Here is a 15,611-nt window from a genome sequence, read left to right as displayed (position 1 = left end):
AACACAATAATTTACGTGGTTCGGTCTTTTGATGACCTACGTCCACGGACACAACAACAGAGAAAAATTCACTAAGAGAAAAATCAGGAGATTGCAAGAACAGTCTCAAACTCATAACCCTTATCCCACGTACACCTAAATCACTCTCTCTAAATCTAGGTGATAATTATTCTTTAACCCATAGGGTCCTTTTATAATATCAAATACAATAACCTTATCCTAATTTAATTAGGAATCTTATCCTAATAGAATTAGAAATTGTTATTCTAATCTAACTAGATTTAAAGACTATTTATAAGGTATACTAATTTAATTAGAATTAAACAATCCTAATTAAATCCCACAATTTCAAGACTATCCTAACAATAACATATGGTATCATATTACAATAATCATCAGCAAACCAGCCAAACCTTAGCTTAATAGTATAGCATAGTCTCTTCAGAAGGGATGATGATAACGAGAAATGGGGATTAAGAACAAATCATTTCTCCTTTTCACAGTTATGCTAAATTCTTCAGTCATATCCAAATCTTGATGCTTCATTCCATTTGGGAGCTCCCAATCAAAATGATACAACAACTGTGCCAGTGGCAACAAAATATTAGGCAGAGCAAATGATATTCCTGGACATATCCTTCTTCCAGCACCAAATGGGATGAGTTCAAAATCTAATCCCCTGAAATCAATAGAAGTATCCAAGAACCTTTCAGGATGGAACTTCTCAGCTTCTTTCCAATGCCTGGGATCTCTCCCGATTGCCCATGCATTTACAATGATTTTGGTCCCAGCAGGTACTTCGTACCCATCAACCACACAATCTTCACTACATTCCCTTGGTAAAAGAGGACCGGAACGATGCAATCTCAAGGTTTCTTTAACTACTAAGCTTAGATATTCCAACTCATGGATCCCTGATTCATCCACGCTTCCTCTTTCATTGAAAACCCTTCTTGCTTCATCTTGTGCCTTCTTCATCACTCTAGGGTTTTTAATCATTTCCGACATCGCCCACTCTACAGTTGTTGACGAAGTCTCACCTCCAGCTGCAAAAATGTCCTAAGAATATCATATTCATGATATTAGCATCTTTCTTTGATTTACTCGGCTATGAATTACTCATGACATGATTACTTAAATGAGTAAAATACACTAATATAAATTTTCAACTAAAAACCCTTTAATATTTCAAAGAAATTCAATATTTGGTCATTTTGAGTTTTAATCCATGACCAAGTAATGTAACAATAAATAAAGAAAACAAACCTGGATTATTGCTTTTATGTTATCATTTGTTAGAGGAAAATCAAGGTTACTATTCTGTTGAAGCTTGAGAAGGACATCAACCAGATCTTCCTCTACATGCTCATTTCCAGTGTTTGACGTCTGTAACCTTCTCCTCTCTTTGTGTTCCTTGACAATGTTTTCAAGTATCTTGTTGGAAGCTTGATGTAATTTCTCATGTTTATACTTTGAGACACTAAGCAAGTTAAAAAACTTGTTAGAAGGATACAGCTAAAACAAGAAGAAACCACTTACGAGCTTCGACATCTCCGAAACAATCCTTATGAACTCCTTTTCGTCTTTGTTTTTCTTGCCAAAGGCTGCTCTTGCTGTTATGCCATATGTCAATGAAAATATTTTCTCACTAACATTGACCGAGGATCCTTCATTCATGAACATGGTTCTGATCAGAGCTGAAACCTCTTGCTCCCTGATTGGTTGGAATGATCGGACACGGCTTGTGCTCAAAAGCTCCATCATGCAAATCTTCCGAATTTGTTTCCAATAGTTTCCATGTGGTGCAAAAACAATGCCAGTAAAATCATATGCCCTGATTCTGGCAAAAAGAAGAGGTCTTTGGGAAACTTTAGCATCATGAGTTTTCAAAACCTCTTTTGCAATTTCTGGTGATGATACTATAATGGTGGGAGCTTCACCCATTTTTAACCACATCAGAGGTCCATACTTGTTGGCTAAGTCTCTTAGCTTTTTATGGGGTAAAGGGCTTATGATCTGGTGCAAGTTCCCTATAAGAGGTAGTTTCCAGGGTCCTGGAGGTAGCTTTACAGTGGTGTTTTTGGCCTCTTTTCCTTTCAATATTCTAGCAATGATGAACAAGAAAAAGAAAGTAAGTAAAAGTGTAGAGGAAAATCCTAGCTCCATGGAACTCAAGGAAATACAACCTTAACTTGTTGTCCCCTTGGAAAATAAAAAGTTGATGGGGCTATCTGTAGCAGGCAAATTATTTATAGGCTTAGAAAGATATTTTCTTTCTAATCTAATCCTTAGTTTTCATGACCATTCTTAGATATCAGATTAAAAAATTTATAATATAGGGCACATATGCCACCAAACCTATCTACCCGCAGGGATAATAATTGTTTTATTGTGTTCTTATCGAAAAAAATTAGATTTGAACTTGATGTTTGAGTAAAAGATATTTACATACATTATTGAATTAAATATTCGAATACAAGTTTTAAAGTTACATAACTATTTATTTGTGTTTTTGTTAGGTGAAATATTTATTTAAAGGTATATCTTCAGGAAGCAAGAGTATATATATAACAATTTCAAGCCAAGGGGTTACTCCCCCATTCGCATTAACTGGGATATATAGGGATTAAATTTATATTATATGTTACATAAATGCTAAAAAAAATTAGATTCTGTGAGCTAAAGGGTGGATTAGTGGGAGCTTGATGACCATTTTCATGAGAGGGTTGACCGTCCTGGTTTCTCTCTGTCATGGAATGCTTTGCTTGCTTTAGGCATAGATTTCATATATATTAATCAAAAGGATTAATCTGTATATATAGAATTCATATATAAAATCTATAACTTGAAAAGTAGTTTCTCCATCATCCTTCATGATACAGAAGATGCAATTTGATATGTTGAATTTTGATTCATTTTAATTTGAGATTTAAAGTCCCATTAATCTGGTTGGCTATGTGCAAGCTCTTTGTCAATCTCAGTTTCACGGCCATGCTTAGGGCATATTCACTGATGAGATAAAGGAAAATGAGATTTTTAGACATCTTTCATGTAACGACTCAACTTCAAAAACTGATCAGTAATTTTTTAAACTTAAATTACGTGATCATTAAGAACTCAAGTTCAAGTTACTAATAATGATAAATTTAAATTGTTATATAAATCTTAATAATTACATAAGATACGTTATCACAATCCATTAATGCTGGTTAGGCTTGGCTTCACTTTGAACCTTGAATGTGCAATTGACTTTTGGTGCTTTGAATTGGAAGTCGGCTAAACTTTTTGTACTTTTCCTGTTTTTGGTACTAAATTTTGGTACCTTATCTGCCTTCCAATAACGAACAATTTGGCTAAACTTTGAATTTTTTGGTGCATTGCTGTTCCCAAAGAAAGTCAAGTCATTGAGCCTTTTCGGAGGAGATGGATTGGACCATAAGGGAAGCTTAAAAGGATTTAAACATAGACATAGTACGTAAAAGCTTCTTTCATCATAGGAAAAAAAAATTGGATCATCCAAATTCTAGCATGGGTTGATTTAAGTTTAGTTGGTCTAAAGTGTTTTACTTTAACACATTAAGAGCAAAAAAATAAAGATTTTGCATCAATATTGACAAATTTATTTAGTAAAACTTTATACAATTTAACTTAATAGTCAAATTTATACTTTTTACGTCTCTAAGTATTTGTTGTTCTTTGAATTTAATATTTTTAGCTATTGAATCTTTGAAATAGTTCAACATTTCACCATGCAATTCAAGCAAGAAAATGACAGCACTAGCTTATTCTTTTTCCACTGCATGACAACCTTAGCTTTATTTTATGGGGGATTACATGCATGAGATGAGAGCATAAGCTATTAGGAAACAAGTCATTAATCCAACAGTCTTCCCTGGTGAGCTCAAGGGATCCAAAGATTTTCTTTCCTTTTTGGTTCTACTGCACAACTGTAGAACCATGGTAAGGAGTTGGAACTAGGACAAGGTCATTTTTCCTCTTCACTGTCATGCCAAAGACCTCAGTCATGTCTAGATCTTCAGGCAGCTTCCAATCGAAATGGAACAACAACTGAGCAAGTGGCAGCTATAAATTGGGTGATGCAAACAGTATGCCTGGACATATCCTCCTTCCAGCACCAAATGGGATGAACTCAAAATTTGTGCCCATGTAATCGACTGAAGAATTGAGAAACCTCTCGGGGTAAAACTTTTCAGGTTCTTTCCAGTAATCAGAAACTCTTCCGAGTGCCCAGGCATTGATCAGAACTCTAGTTTTGGGAGCAACCTCGTAGCCATTGATCTCACAAGCCTGGTGGCATTCTCTAGAAAGCAACAATGGTATAGAAGGGCGCATCCTGAATGTTTCTCTAATCACTGCCTTCAGGTACTTGAGTTCATGGAGGCCATTTTCATCCACATTTCCTTTTGCTTCAAAGACTCGCCTTACTTTAGCTTGGGCCTCCCTCATCACCCTTGGGTTTTTCATCATTTCTGACAGTGCCCACTCTACTGTTGTTGATGAAGTTTCACTTCCAGCACCAAAAATGTCCTGAAAACGATAATATAAGTTCTCTAGTTATGTAAAGAATTCAATGGGAAGAAAAGGGTATTTGAAACTGCAAAATTTATGTAACAAATAACAGCTTACTAACCAAGATGACTGATTTGAGGTTTTTGTCTTCAAACTGAAACTCAGCCTGCTCTTGAAGCCGTAAGAGCACGTCAACCAGATCTTCCTCTGCTTCTTCATTACCCCCTTTCGCTCTTGCCCTTTTCTCTCTACGCTCCTTGATGATGTTTTCCACAATCCTATCATTCTCCTTATGGAACTTCTCAGCTTGTTGCTTTAGACCACTGAAAAGCTGAAGCACTTTCACTGAAAGAAAAAAATCAGCTAAACAGAAACCAGATACGAGCTTCGTGGGTTCTGTAATAATGGCAATGTATGTTTCTTGATCTTTGCATTTTTTACCAAACGCTGCCCTTGCTGTTATCCCATATGTCATTCAGAAAATCTTCTCACCAAGATTGAAAGGCTTCCCATTACTTTCGTTTATCGTTTTGATGAGATTCAACACCTCTTCTTCTCTTATCGATCGGAACGATTGGACCCTGGCCTCACTCAGAAGCTCCGTCGTGCAAACTTTCTGCAGATGTCTCCAGTAGTTTCCGTAAGGTGCAAAGGCAATGTTTGTGAAGACATAAGTAGTGATCTTGGGAACAGCAAGAGCAGGCCTGTAAGAGAAGTTGATGTCGTGAGTTTTCATGACCTCTTTGGCAACTTCGGGAGAAGAAACGATTACTGTCGAGACTTCACCAAGCTGCAGGTGCATCAAGGGTCCATGTTTCATGGCCAAGTCTCTCACGGTCTTGTGGGGTAGAGCACTGGCAATTTGGTGCAAATTTCCTATTACAGGCAATTTCCTTGGCCCTGGAATGGACTTCTGGGGTGAATTCTTGCCTTTTGATCGATCTCTTTAAACTCTTGACTATCATGATGAGAACAACGAGGAAGGTGAACATAACTTGGAAGGAAGGCAGATGAAGCTCCATGATGTATTGACTGAAAGAGAATGACACTAAAGCAGATTTTTATCAGCTTCTGTCTGTCATGGATGAGTGTTAGCTAACATCCCTTGCTGTAAATTTATAGAACTCTCCTAGTACAAGAGCAGAGAGACACATCCAATTTTGGTGGGATCATCATTTAGAAAGATTTAAATAAATATACATTTGAGTCCAATTTCAACATTTTATGTTGACCCCCTTTATAGAACATTAACTTAAGTTGAATTTCCATCTATTTTTATATTCCGACGTGCATAAAAAATATAGTTAAGATGCGATAGCTAACTTAATTAGTAAATTTTAACAAAGTGATTATATATGGAAAGTGTTAACATTAAATATCGTATTCATTTGGTCGAAATTTTAATTTAGATATCTCGAAATTCAAATTTTATGAATCGTGACAATGCATACCAAATTTACGAGATTGAAAAATAATTTTGATTTGTATAATTCAATATTTTTGGCTTCACTAAGTATTTGGTAGGCAAAGGTGGTAGTCATCAGTTTTTTGCCAAGAAATATAAGTCAATATGGGTGTAAGCTTCAGATCATCTAAGAACCCAAAATTAGCTTTTTGGTCAGTCCAAAGACATGAGCTCAAAATCTATGACCAACTTGAAATAGTGTGATCATCTTTTCAAAGGTGACAGCATGACTTCATTATTAAAATTTATCTACATTGTCACAGTCAGCAAACTTTTGCTGAATGCTTACTGTTTTCTTCTGCTAAATTCCAACAATATGAACAGAAGGTCTCTGCAAATTTCTCACTCTCCATGGTACCAAGATGTTTGTTTTCATTCACAACTGCATGCATTTAGTCTACATAGTTTATCAGAACCCATGTCCATATTTTGGACTTACGGTCCTTTGACAATTCTTACATGAGAAATGGGACTGTTTGCTACAATACTCCACTTATATTTTTTGTGGTTTTGCGGTTAATTTTGTCTACTAAAATCATTCTCAATTCAAATCACAAGATGTCATGAAAAAAAAATTAATTTCAGAAAAACAGTAGCAAGTGAAATTTACTAATAAAGAAATGATATTCTATGGAGGCAGCTTTCTGGTTTAGTCATTGTTGCTGACTCTGTCAGTCACCATAGTCCCATATTCCAGCACCACGTGCATACAAAGGAAAGAATTGAGAAGGATGGATATAGCATCATGAGGAAAACACAGGCCAGCTTGGTCAAAATGTTGTTGTCATCTTGAATTTTGCTACGTGTACTGTACTTCTTTCTATCAGAATTTTCCCAAACAGCTGCTAGCTTTAAGTCAGATGAAAGGTTTAGCCAAAGATATTGAATATAGATCTGTCTGTCTCTGATTGAGAATAAGTTTAATTAGTGCAGTAGAATCAACAAACTACCAAAGGCTGCTTTGATTCTAACTAATTTACTCTATCTTGTGTGACTTTTGGTATAGAATTCATGATGATTAATTATTTTCTTATGGTTAAGTTCTCTATGTGCAAATTGACACCAAACTCTTCCAGTCAAACTATGACATTACAAATCCAAATTCTGGCACAGTTGGTCTAAGCCACCAATTCTAACAGTACTTCCAGTGTAACCCTTTTCCCATGGTAACCAAGAGTTGTTGTTTAGCTTCTTGCAAAACTTGTGTTGTAGAAGTTGTTATCCTTAACAGTAGTTCTAGTGTAAATCCTTCACCAAAATAGCAGTCAGGAACTCAAGATTCAGGGACCAAGAACTTAACTAGCAGTGCTTGTGAACTAAACGCTATCATGTTATCTTTTCAGGATTTTAATCAGTAATTTCTCAAATTTACCAAACGTTGTAATATTATCTTCCTGACAATCGACTTCCTAACAATCACAAATGCAACATTAGTATTATGTTCACAAAGAACTGAACAACAGGGTATAGCCCCATTGTTTCTTCAACAACCACCTTTGAAATACTTGTGTTCATCTATGTATAGCTGTTTCGTCTATATTTTCCTTTTGCTTCAAAAACCTGCCTCTCTCACCAACCTTGGGTTTGCTTTGAAGAGTATACTCCCCATGAAAGACCATTCTCTGATAGATTGAACCCTTCTTATACTACAGGGTGGTTTCCTTAAGCTGATTAATCTTTGTGTTATCTATACCTAATTAATTCCTGAGAAATGAATTTCATGATCATCAAATCGATGGAAAGTGGGAACTTATATCAGTTCAATTCTTTCCCATATGCTGTCAAGGCTGTATATATGTATTTAACTAAACATATTTTCCCAAAAATCAAAACTTTGATTTTCAGATTCTGAATCATTTTCTCAAACTATTTCTTTTAGTTAAGTTTGAAACTCCATAATCATTTTTTAGTAACTTCTTCGTTTTGCAGCTATGACTCTTTCAAACATAAAAAGGTAATATTACTGACCTGAACATTCTTCAGCTATAGTAGTAGGCGAGTGGCCCATATGACATACAATAATGCACAGCATAATAATCTTCCCTGGCGGCCACTGCATTCGGAGAAGCTCATTTTTCCTCCTAACCATCAAGCCAAAGGTCTTGGTGATGTCTAGATCTTGAATGAGGGTATGCAGACCTTTAAAAGGAATTGGAAGGACAGGCCTGGTTGCATGATGGATGAGATTAGATAGGCCTGTTGTATGGCTTTTCAAAAAAAAAATGATAGGCACGTTGTATGGCCCAGCAATTGGGCTAGAAAACAAAAATAGATCATCAGAGTTCAGATCTTCCCTGATCTTGTAAGGGTCTCTTTTTGTGTAAAACATTGCAGATGATGCCATATAAAAACTCATTCATGGAATATATTATATGTGAAGATAAAGCTCTGATTCAGTTTAGAGATTAGTTTTCTCGTTGCTCTTTTGTCATAGTTCAAAGTAGAATATTATGAATGTACCCAAAGACAGCTTTCTGACAAACAGATTGGGTTAAGATTTCAAAAAGATTCCTGAATTCTTTTTAGCTAGATTGTTCTTGTTTTCAGTATCCTATTGTTTTTCTACAAATTTATCTGGTTTGGCTATGTAAATAAAGTGGTTGCATTGGAAATTGAAAGCCAACCAATCTCTCTCACTAATTAAATGAACAAATGATGCATAAAGGAATTAAATAAACCACAAGATGCCAAACCATCTTTCTCATCAAAGATATTCACAATGCTTCGAATCAGGTTTATTATATCACACATTAACTCTTTGCTGCATACATCCAAAACATCACCAGTTCACCTCACAGGGTTCAGGCTTTCATTTTCTTTTAAATCACTTGTTGCAGTTCTACAGATTTTCGAAATATTTATATATTTCACTCATACCAAAATGAGAGCATACCTTCAGTTTATACCAGTTAACCTGACGAACATAAAGAATCAAGATCTCATATTGGAAATTGAAAGTCAAGCTCTCACAGATATTTTTGAACTTGGATATTTCTTACTTGGGTACTGTTCAGAAATTAATATTAGTGATATTATGCACTGTTTGGGCCATGATATATACTTCCTTGGTGTCTAGTTCTGATGACAAAGCTCCTTTGTCTCAATTCAATTCCACTTAGGGAATTACGCAACCTTGCAGCATTGAAGGCAAAAAAGAGAGGGGAGGGAATATCTAGCCAATTAACATAAAATTATTGGGGAAAAAGTGTCTAATAAGGAAATCCATAGCACTCAAATAAGTAGGAATCATGACATAGTGGCATTTGGTAGTTCTGCTTACTAGACATCAGATATTTGTGTTCTTGACCAACTATAGAAAACAACTGCCTCCAGGCAGCCTTTATTCAGTTGTTTGAGAACAATAAGGGATTGGAACCAAGCACAGATCATTTTTTCTTCTAACTACTGCCCCAAAAACCTCATCCATGTCTAGATCTTCTATCTTTCTCCCACCTGGAAGTTCCCAGTCAAAATGATACAGCAGCTGTGCAAGAGGTAACTCAACATTGGCAATACCATACAACATGCCAGGACACATCCTTCTTCCAGCACCAAATGGGATGAACTCAAAATGAGCCCCTTTATAGTCAATTGAACTGTTAAGAAATCTCTCTGGATAAAACCTTTCAGCTTCAGTCCAATAGTCAGGGTTCCTGCCAATCGCCCACGCATTAATGATGACTTTGGACTTGACTGGTATATCGTATCCATTAATTTTGCATCTCTCAGAGCACTCTCTCGGAAGTAGCAAAGGAATAGGAGGGTGCAGCCTCAAAGTTTCGTTGATGACAAGCTTCAAGTACTCTAATTCATGAAGCCCTTCACCATCAACATCCCCTTTTCTATTGAAAACCTGCCTCACCTCTGCCTGAGCCTTCTGCAAAACTCTTGGGTTTTTCAGCATTTCTGACATTGCCCATTCTACTGCTGTGAATGATGTATCACTCCCAGCTATGAAAATATCCTGAAATAGTATTAAACAAGTTCTACATGAATAAAAAGACAAAAATAATTTCCATTCTTGAGCTATATGTCCGGTTGTTCCCACTGCTAAAGGGATACAACTTGGGATCATGGTCAGGAGTAACTTCAGAAGATCATAAAGCAATCAAGGAATTTTGCACTGCAATATGTAAAAATATATGAAAAATAGACTTACTAACCAACAGAACCGCTTTGATGTTGTCAGTTGTTAAAGGAAATTCTAGGTTACCATGCTCCTGAAGAGTCAAAAGAACATCTACAAGGTCATCTGATTCACCCTCACCACTCTTTGCCATTCCCTTGCTAGCTTTATGTTCATTGATGACATTTTCAAGAATCTTATCAACTTTTTGGTGCAGCCTCTCAAGTTTAGGCCTCAACCCATTGAGGAACTGAAGCAATTTGACTGAAGGAAACAAGTCTGAAACTGTGAATCCTGCACCCAACTTTATAGCTTCCCTGAAAAGTAATGTGAATTCCCCTTTATCTTTGCATTTCCCACCAAAAGCAGTCCTTGAAACAATTTCATATGTGAGAGAATATAGCATCTTACTAAGGTTGACTAGTGATCCTGCTTTGGAAGAAATTGCTCTAACCAGCTTTGATACCTCTTCTTCCCTAATCGGACTGAATGATTGCACACGTTTTGAAGTTAACATCTCCAACGTGCAAATTTTCCGCAGCTGCCTCCAATAGGCTCCATAAGGTGAAAATGCAATGTCTGTTGCATTATAAGATACAATATTTGCACAAAGCAGATAAGGCCTGTTGGCAAAAAGGATGTCATGTGTTTTCATCACTTCTGCAGCAGTTTCTGGAGAAGAAACAATGATGTTTGAGACCTCTCCAAGCTGAAGGTGCATCAAGGGGCCATATTTCTTGGCCAGATCACTTAATGAATGATGGGGCAGAGAGCCGGCAAGTTGGTGCATGTTCCCTATGACAGGCAACTTCCATGGCCCTGGTGGTAGATTTAGAGTCAAGTTGTTGGTTCTGAATCTCTTCCCTAGTTTCAGCAACATGAACAGAAAGATAATGGAAGTGAACAGCATTGGAAAGGAGAAGAAAGGGTGGTCCATCAATGTAGGAAATTGGAGAAACTAATGGGTTTTTGTTACTGAAGTTGCCTTCCATTCAATTCTATTTAGTAGGTGATGTGTTGGAAACTGTTCTCCATTGACTTCAGTTTGTTTCCTAGTGCAATGGCATCTTAATATTACCAGATTCTCATGTCTGTCTTAAACTACAATTGAGTTCACACAAGATAATGTTTTTCTGAAACATAGTTTTGTCTGTTAGTGTAAGCCTAGGCAGAGTGATAATAAACTTTATTTATTTCTCTGCGGATGAAGTCAAAACTGAAATCTTGGATATGGTCATCAAAAAAACTGAGCAAGAAGCCCAAAGAAACTGCCATGAGCCCATGACTTAACATGGTCACAGGAAAGAGGTTTTGAGCATAACAAAAACACTTAAAAACTGGAAGTTAAAGCTCATCAATTTCTGATTCTCCTTCGAGAAATGTGATTGACAATGGTGTCAATGTCTCATGTCCTTCTTATCTTCTCTGCTTTCTTCACTCTCTATCATTGTTGTCCTTTTCCCTCTTTGCTTATTTTGGGTCCAGGACATTGAATGTAAGCACTTCCAAGCAATTTTACACTTCCAATGCTCCCCAACCAAGCTCAGTCACTTCAGTCTTGGTAGATCCTCAAATAATTGAAAAACATCAGACTAGTCTTTATTAAAATGCTCTAAACTACAAGGAATTAATAAAAGTAGCATAAACATGGTTATGGTTACGGTACAAAGTGGAACTTTAGAGCTCAACATCAGGAGCGAAAGCTGCCATGTGAAATGTGATTTGACAATCTTGTCACTAGCTTTACCACGTGATCGTCTGATATTTTTCTTCAAGCTACTGATTACTGCACCCATGGTGCACAGTAGGGAATGGGAAATCAGATACAGATCTCTTTCTCTTTTGACAATAGAGCCGCAGGCCTCAAATCATATCTGGAGCGTTCATGTTTCACCCCATTAGGGACTTCCCAATCAAAATGGAACAGCAAATGTGCAAGGGATAGCTCAAAAACAGCCACACCAAATTGCATGCCATTCCAAGAGTTGGGATCTCTTCCAATTGTCCATGCATTAACAATCACTTTGGACTTGGTTGGTACATCTCACATCTCTACACATTTTCTGTTAGCAAAGGAGCATGAAAGTAATTTAAGTTTGTTTTGGAAACATGAAAAATTTATTTTAAATGTAAAATATTTTACGAGTTAATGAAAAAAACAGTCAAGAATCACAAAAATTGTCTTACGCTTACGCTTGGCGTAAGACATTTTTCAAAGAACAAAAAAAAAATTATACCAAGTTTAGGAATATAAATTTGATGAATATTAATATTTAATTTAAAAAAAATTTTAACTTAAAAATTAGTATTTATATAATTCAATACTATTAAAATTAAAATATATTTTGTAATGAAACCATTCAATGCAATTAAATTTTTTATTTATAAATTGAATAAATTTTACTAATAATTATAATAAAAAATATTTCAATGATAATACATATAAATATAGGTTGTAGATATTTTACACAATTGATAAAATACTTATATTTTTTAATGTTATGATAAAAAAGTGATGAGATAGAAATTATTTAAAAAATTAAAGCTTACTATAATTATAAACTAATAGTGAATAAGAGCTAAGGGTCGTATGAATGATTGTATTGCACTAATTATTAAATAAAGTACTCAGATATGAGCATGTTTAACTGATATCTATAAACACTTATTAACTCAAATTTAATCAATTTAATTACTGTAAACTTTTTTTCATCCAAAGGAAAGGAAGATAATTTACCCAAGGAATACAGAGCAGATGATGAAAGTACTATACACCACATGCATGCAAAAGAGTTGTGGCTATCAAGTTGACTGGCCATGCATCCATCCAACTTCTACTATTGTCCCATATCTTAAAGCCTATAACCCTTACAAGTTAGAAAAAAAATCTGATTGAGGTAAAAGGCAAAGAAAAACACAAAGCCCACACGTTTAGAGCAAAAGACCAAAAGGACCAAACTCATGCGTAGAAGCCTCCAAACTCAACTAGCTCACATGTCAATCAATTGGAGCTCTTCACGGCACAAAATTATCACTCCACATGGCGCAAAGATAAGGCATGAAAAGACTTCCTTTCATGTATAGTTATAGATATAGTTAAATATTTTAGAAAATATTATTATTGATTTTACCTATTTTCATGTCTATTTTTTAATTTGATCTCAAATTAGTAAAAATCAAATGACACATGTAAAAAAAGTTCTTGTGATAGTAAAAGGAAACGTTGTAAACAAGTAAAAGGATGCACACGAGGTGACGAAAAGAAATATTAGAGCAGTTTCTGAAGTATTGAGTGTTATTGCAGGTGGAAAACAATAAGAAGAGAATTAGGAAATAAAAGAGAATTAGAGAGAGAATTTAGAGAGAGAAGCTTTGGAGGAGAATGTGTTAGCCCTTTTAGGGAGAGAAGAGCCCCTTTAAATGAATTGTGAAGCTCTATATATAGTGCTAAAAGTAACGATTACTCAAGAATAGGTTTTAATGCGCCTAATGAATGACATTATTATGAAGAATATTAATGTGAGTAACCGTTCCTGTAATTGGATGTAATAAGAAGTAAAAGGTAATAGAAAAAAGGTATACGTGAAAATGTACAAAAAAAGAAGTTATACGTGAACAAGTACAAGAGAATAATGTGTATGAGAACGGATATACGAGAACAAAGTAAGAGGGTGAAACACTTATACTTCAGGAAAAGGTTAAGAAGAAAACCTCTTAACTATCTCCATATCTGAGCTACCAAGTCAAATTCTCCAGAACATCTTAATATAAAAGTAACTCATGAACCTTCCCATTTATTCCGAGTTGCTTTCACTATCATCATGTGAAATGGTTATTCTATGCGAAGTAGCTATTCTACTTGTATTAATTGTTTCACATTGAGTAGTGCTCTACTTATTCAAGTTGTCCCATGTAAAGTAGTAATTCACTTATTTTAGTTGTTTTACGTGACGTAGTGCTTCACTTATAATGATTGTTCTCATTATTCTCTGTACAATATTATGCTATAAAATAATTCTTTTGAGAATAAGTATTAACTAAAATCGACTATTTACAACACTATTACTTTGTAATTAACTCTTATTCATTATCTTTAACACCCAAATAATTCCATTAGTGATGGCGAAAATTATTTTCCATATGATAAATCCAAACAATAGAAAATATTTTCGATAATTTATCCAAATTAGAGAAAATCATCTTTTTATTGGTGCTAATCCCTGAAGAACTGCCGGTTGAGAGAGAAGGATCAAATTTTGATCAGTTTCTGATGCACCCTGTGCGAAGACATATGAGTTTCTCATCAACAATAAAAAGTTATCCTATAGCCTGCAAGACTAAATGGAGAGTTTTATATGAGTTTCTCATTGACATTTCTTATTCTATCATAGACTCAAACCTCCTACAAATTTTTTTTAGTAGTGTCATAACTAAAATAATAACAATATTTAAAAACTATAAGTACGTTAAAATGAAGTTTTAACATTAAATTTTAAAAAAAGTAAAATCAATACATTTGTTTAATATTTCAAAGTAAAAATATCTAAAATAATTATAATTGTCTACAACGATTTTTTATATTTTGAAAACGATGTGTGATAACATCAATAAAAACACTATCCAATACATTTTTTTCAATATATGTCACTAAGTAATTATTCATATACTTATCACTTATTCAATATAAGATTTGAATTTTTGGAGAGGGAGAGTTATTGAATACATTTTTTTTCAATATATGTCACTAAACAATCATTAATCTACTCATCAAAACTTTAATTTTTGAAAAGAGAGTGTGAAAAATGCAACTAATTACCAAGAAAAGAAAGCGTCACTGCAGGTCTCAACCGTACGCTAAGGATGGAGAATAGTTTAAGTTTCGACTTTTTGTAATCAAATTTTAAATTATAGAAAGAAATTTTTTTGTCTTTATGTGTAACATTTAAATACTAATATATAAATTACTTTTTAATAAATTTACTTTGACTTGAAATCTTTGATCCTATTTCTTACAAAATTATAAAAAAAATTAATAGGTTCATTAGTATTATTAAGTAAACAAAACTTGATAAAACTCAATAAAAATTGTATAAAAAGTAAAAAATTTTTGGTACATGACACCACTCTCCTCAAGGTGCAGCCTTTAAGTTTCTCTTAGACAACTATTTTGTATGAGCATGAATCGTTGTGTTCGTTCTTCTGAAAGTAACAGACTGTAGTTTTAAGTTCAATGATGTTGGAACATTTATTTTGAAGCAGCATGGATATGCTTGCAACATGCCATCCACATTCCAACCGGTATCAACAGTCTATATTTCAAGAGATGGAGACACAACAGAAGATCACAAACCAGCTTAAGTTGATACAATCCATAATGTAAGAAACACTTCTGATACTGACATAACTTCATGAAATCTGTGAGACCACCTTTCAGTCCTGCCGACCTCCTTACCAGGTTGCATAAAATGTCATAGTATTCCATTTTTTCAG

The 15,611-nt window shown here is 34.8% G+C and overlaps 1 protein-coding gene and 2 pseudogenes across 1 annotated transcript; all 3 read right to left on the bottom strand.

Moving 5' to 3' along the window:
• The window catches only part of LOC18593319, a 5,849-nt pseudogene extending 3,653 nt beyond the window's left edge, over positions 1–2,196 (bottom strand).
• On the bottom strand, positions 3,779–5,552 carry LOC18593318 (annotated as a pseudogene).
• Positions 9,204–11,131, bottom strand: LOC18593317 (cytochrome P450 71D9). The gene is made up of 2 exons (XM_018124085.1): positions 10,159–11,131; positions 9,204–9,959 (listed from the first exon to the last, which is right to left on the bottom strand). Exons 1-2 carry the CDS (start codon positions 11,056–11,058, stop codon positions 9,336–9,338), a joined length of 1,524 nt encoding a protein of 507 aa, XP_017979574.1. The 5' UTR covers positions 11,059–11,131; the 3' UTR covers positions 9,204–9,335.

This window comes from Theobroma cacao, chromosome 7 (assembly GCF_000208745.1).
Source record: "Theobroma cacao cultivar B97-61/B2 chromosome 7, Criollo_cocoa_genome_V2, whole genome shotgun sequence".
Lineage (NCBI taxonomy): Eukaryota > Viridiplantae > Streptophyta > Magnoliopsida > Malvales > Malvaceae > Theobroma > Theobroma cacao.
The sequence above is the reverse complement of the archived record's forward strand: the minus strand, read 5'-3'. Positions and strand labels throughout refer to the sequence as shown.

Bases quoted from the DNA above. Each gene is read 5' to 3' on its own strand.
- LOC18593317 (XM_018124085.1), bottom strand. From the start codon at position 11,058: ATGGACCACCCTTTCTTCTCCTTTCCAATGCTGTTCACTTCCATTATC. The intron at 9,960-10,158 runs GTTAGTAAGTCT...ATACTATTTCAG, and splicing joins ACATCAAAGCGGTTCTGTTG to GATATTTTCATAGCTGGGAG.